General features: G+C 50.1%; 1 protein-coding gene across 1 annotated transcript; it reads left to right on the top strand.

Annotated features, from left to right (window-relative positions):
- The first annotated feature begins 3514 nt into the window (after positions 1-3514).
- LOC138071668 (putative MAGE domain-containing protein MAGEA13P) lies at positions 3515-4579 on the top strand. Its single transcript, XM_068963136.1, has one exon. It carries the CDS (start codon positions 3515-3517, stop codon positions 4577-4579), a length of 1065 nt encoding a protein of 354 aa, XP_068819237.1.
- The last annotated feature ends 575 nt before the right edge of the window (positions 4580-5154 follow it).

Here is a 5154-nt window from a genome sequence, read left to right as displayed (position 1 = left end):
TGCAAAGACCCTTTTCCCAAAGAAGGTTCTAGGGATTGGGATAGGAGATCTTTGGGAGGGCCATTTTTCAGCCTACCAAAAATATCAACAACCAAGTCTAAACGAAAAAGCATGAGAAACCCTTGGTGGAGAAAAAAGAAGTGGTACTTGGTGCGAGGGTGGGAGGTGGCAGACAAGTTTGTGAAGGTCCATAGCCAAAAATAGACCTCAGATGAAGGGAAGTGGGAGGAATATTTTTAAACATACCACCTCAGCCCACAGAGGCCAGTAGGCCCAGGGCAGTTTCAGGAAAAATTAGGTTGATTGATGCAGTATGACTCCAGAGCCTGTGTTAATCACCACCTGAAATCACTTGAGTGAAGCCTGACTTTGAAAACATACTTTTAAATTTATTTATGTTTTAATTAAAGAATGATTGCTTTATAGAATTTTGTTGTTTTCTGTCAAACCTCAACATGAATCAGCCATAGGTATACATATATGCCCTCCCTTTTGAACCTCCCTCCCATCTCCCACCCCATTCCACCCCTCTATGTTGGTACAGAGCCGCTGTTTGAGTTTCCTGAGGCATACAGCAAATTCCCATTGGCTATCTATTTTACAAATGGTAATGTAAATTTCCACATTATTCTCTCCATACATCTCACCCTCTCCTCCCCTCTTCCCATGTCCATAAGTGAAAACATATTTTTGATTAAAAGAATGTTCTAAAAGTGGAATAGCAACTATAAGGGTGAAACACACACACACACACACACACACACACACACAGATCCTTCATAAAAAGATGCTTCATAAAATATAAAAATAAAATATATTCATAAAATATATTCCTTAATGTCAATGAGGCTTAAGAAAAATAGAAATCACTATACTGGATAATGCAGTGTGAGAACTTCAAAAGAGCAGGATCTCCCCAAATCACACTACTCTACCACTTCAGGGTAGGAAATAAAGTGTTAGAACAAAATGTTTCCAAAGTGTATGTCTGGCTGGTGAAGAGACCCATAGGAAGACAAGCTGCTTTTCTGAATATCCACCACCTGTCATGAGGCAGTGCTGCTCTCCCATCTAGAGCCTGGGAACCTAAACCTTTCTCTGGAAGGTTTGCAGCTGGGCAAATGCTCACAGCTGGCAGGAAAGAAGGAACCTACCAGAGAGCATTTAATCAAGAAGGCAGCAGCCAAGAGAAGCACATTTATGAGTGAGGACTGAGGAGTCCAACCCCCGCCCCCCCAGAACCCTGTGGGCCCTGGAGTACCCTGTTCCACCCCTGATGTCAATCCTGGGAGACTCCCAGTAGGTTTGTCGGGATTGGCACTGCCCTCCTCTTTTCTGACTCTTGCAAACTCCAAGGTGACCCGTGATTAAGGGAGGCGGCCCTCATGGGAGGGGGTGCCGGCAATTCCAAGAGTCAAACTGATCCCGTGGGATGACCGAATTGCCTGCCAAACAGAAGAGAATAGGCCTCCGCTTCGTCTAGGCCCACTTTCAGCTCTTGGAGGCCCTATGCAGGGTCCTTGGACGTAGCTGCTGACTTCAAACTTGGGAATCTGAAGACGAGGCTTCAACTGCAGTGATTATACTCAGGTCAGCAAAGGGACAAGGCCCAGACTCTGCCAGTTGCCAGAGGGAGGATCCTGAAGAAACTGCAGACACCTGCCTTTTCCATCTGCTTCATGAGGCCCCAGGTATGGTTGACAGATGACCCCTCCCATCCACACTTCACTGTTAAGACCTCACGGAGATGGTGCTCTTGGCCTGCAGGGCACATCTCAGACCAGCAAAAGAAAGGGGGCCCAGGCCCTGACAGGAGTAAATAGGAACACCTTGAGGACTGAGGTGTCCCCCACCTTAGAGCCAGAGGGGGATCCTTGCAGAAATTCACCCCAACTAGTAGTGTCAGCCCAAGAGACCTGGACAAGCGCTGGCAGGATAACCCCTCTCCCATTCTGGGTCGGGGATCTTGGGAGATGAGACGATCAGTTTGATGTAGCATCAGGTCGGCAGACCAAGAAGGCCCAGACCCACTCACCAGGCATGAAAGCAAGGCCCATAAGAGACTGGCAGAGGGGAGAGCCCACTGCAGAAAGGTGGGCCCAGCCCTGTCCTTACTGTCCACCCAAGAAAGGGTTTTGGATGTGATGTTTCCTACTTCAGCTTTCAGTGTCTGAAGGGGTGAGGCCTGGGGCCAGCAGGGTCTGGAGTCCCAGGGGTGGCCCCACCTTGACGTGAAGATCCTGAGGGACAGCAAATAAAGGTTTTCCATGCAGACATTCAGGGCCCTACAGAAACCGAGGGGCTGTGCTCAGCCCTGGGCCACTCCCTGACCCAATTTCACCCTGTCAGGGGTAGCTGTGATGACACTGAGCAGAACTGAGGGGTCATCACCACAGAGAAATGGTGGCCCACAGAAAGCTGCCCTGCTCCTTGTTCCAGCCCAGGAGACCTCAGGTAGGAGCCACTGGGTGTGGACTCTAGGCACTTTGGTGTAGGGTAGGGCAGGCTCCAGGAGATGTCCAGTGAGGGCTGGCTGAGAACCTGCCCAGGTGGGAAGGCAGATCGGAGGGTACCCCCTACCCCAGAACAGATGGCCTCTACCCTGCTGTGGTACCCAAGAGGCCCTGGACAGAGGTGGCCAGTAGTGGTAGGTTGTGCTCCCATCATGGGGCTTGGGTCTCTCACAGAGAAGCAAGGCTGCAACCTGAGGATGCCAAGTCTGCTCAGCTGTGGAGGATGTGAGGCGGGCTTGGTCAGGTGTAAAGATGAATCATGTGATGGGCCCTCCTAGCCTAGATATGGGTGCTCCCCTACCCCCACCTCTGAAACCCGCACAGCCCCTGCTAGCAGCCTTGGGAGACCCTGGGCAAGTGGAGTCCGATGTGGCGCCCCTTCTCTTCTTCCTCTGGGGGACGTCAGCAGAGTGACAGGGCCTAGATGCTGGCAGGGGAAAGTGCTGGGACTCTGAAGGAGCATTGAGGGAACCATCCACCCCACTACAGTAGGAACATCACAGAGCTTGGCCCCACCGCTTCTGTCAACACTACAGGGCCCACAACTGTGTCTGTAGTCTGCATCCTGAGGAATCCTCTCAGTTTCCCTCCTCAAAGTTCTAAGATCTGGGAGGTGACAGCCATGGTCTGAGGCCTGGGTTCTCAGGTCAGCATATGGGAGAAGGCCCGGGCAGCTGCAGCAGTCAAAACGAGGTGCACACCCTGAATGTCTCCCAAGGTCCTGCCCACCCCAAAACAGAGAATCCATAGTACCTGACCCCACCTGGCCTACTCTCAGCCCTGGAATCCTTGGGTTCCAACCTGAGGAACTATCTCGCTTCTTCTTTCGTTCTTAGGCTGACCAGAACAGAAGCCCATGACACCTGGGAGATCCCCTAAAGAGGAGACCTGTAAGCTTCCTTTGGCAGAGCCATCCTGGGTGTGGGGATTTTCTCAGCTGAGGCCAGTCTTGCTCCCCCAGTGTCCCACTGTCCTGCTGGCTACCTCCAATACCGGCCATCATGTCTCTGGATCAGAAGAGTGAGTGCTGCAAGCTTGAGGAAGACCTTCAGGCCCCAAAAGAGGCACAGGGCCTAGAATGTGTGCAGGCCTCCATGGCTCAGAAGGAAGAGGCCACCTCCTGCCCCAAGTCCACCATCTCCTCTTCCCTCACCCCGTTGATCCCTGGAACCACAGAGGAGGTGCCTGCCACTGGGGCACTGAGTGTTGTCCAAAATTCTCAGGGAGCCTGCTTCTCACCCACTGCCACCTCAGCCACTCTACTGAGTCAATCTGATGAGAATTCCAGTAGCCAAGAGGAGGAGGAGCCCAGCAACTGCAAGACTCCACCAGATCCTGAGTCCTCGCTCGGTGGTGAGCTAAACAACAAGGTGGCTGAACTGGTGCAGTTTCTGTGTATCAAATATGTAACAAAGGAACCCACCACAAAAGCAGAAATGCTGAGGAGTGTCATCAGAGAACACAAGGACAACTTCCCTGAGATCTTCAGCAAAGTCTGTGAGTGCATGGAGGTCGTCTTTGGCATTGAAGTAAAAGAAGTGGACCCCATGGGACACTCTTATGAGCTTGTCAAAACACTCAACCTCACCTACGATGGGATGCTGATTAATGATGGGGGAATGCCCAAGACCGGCTTCCTGATACTTATCCTGGGTATGATCTTCATGGAGGGCAACTGTGCCCCTGAGGAGAAAATTTGGAAAGCATTGAATATGATGGGGGTATATGCTGGGCAGGAGGATTTTATCTATGGGGAGCCCAGGAAACTCATCACCAAAGATTTGGTGGAGGAACAATATCTACAGTATCGGCAGGTGCCCCACAGTGATCCTCCACGCTATGAATTCCTATGGGGTCCAAGGGCCTATGCTGAAACCAGCAAGATGAAAGTCCTGGAGTTTTTTGCCAAGATCAGTGGGACTGACCCCACTTCCTTCTTATTTTGGTATGAGGAAGCTTTGAGAGATGAGAGAGCCCAGGCCAGAACTGTCCCCCAGGATGATACTACTGCCATGACCAGTGAAAATTCCAGTGTCATGTCCAGCAACCTCTTTTGCCCTCAGTGAAGTCCAAAGCAGTTTCTTCAGTCTTCATCTGAAGACAACAGTCAGTGTTCCGTGTAATGGAGGGCTAGGGTGGAACAGTCTATTAGCATTTTCATGTTTCTGTTGTATATGGGTGATTTGGACATTTAACTTTTTTTATTACTTTTTGTTTTCCCCAAATATTGTTTAATAAAGTTTAATTAGCTCCAGAATCTAAGCTTATGAGTGACAATGATCACACAGTTATAGCTGTTTATCACATATAAGAGTTTTACAATTTTGCAAACACACTGAGAAACCCCGCAACTTTCCCTGTGATCTGAAACAAGGCATTAGAATAGGATTTGCTTGGAAATGTGAAAGAACCCAGCAGAAAAGTTAAGGACAAAGGGACTTCCCCAGTGGCTCAGTGGTAAAGAATCTGCTTGCAATACAGAACCACAGAAGATGGTGGGTTTAATCCCTGGGTCAGGAAGATCTCTGGAGAAGGAAATGGCAACCCACTCCAGTATTCTTGCCTGGACAATTCCGTGGACAGAGGAGCCTGGTGTTCTATAGTCTGTGAGGTTGCAGCATGCAGGGATACATGAAAGTTA

Source organism: Capricornis sumatraensis, chromosome X, assembly GCF_032405125.1.
Source record: "Capricornis sumatraensis isolate serow.1 chromosome X, serow.2, whole genome shotgun sequence".
In the NCBI taxonomy this organism is placed as follows: Eukaryota; Metazoa; Chordata; class Mammalia; order Artiodactyla; family Bovidae; genus Capricornis; species Capricornis sumatraensis.
The sequence above is the reverse complement of the archived record's forward strand: the minus strand, read 5'-3'. Positions and strand labels throughout refer to the sequence as shown.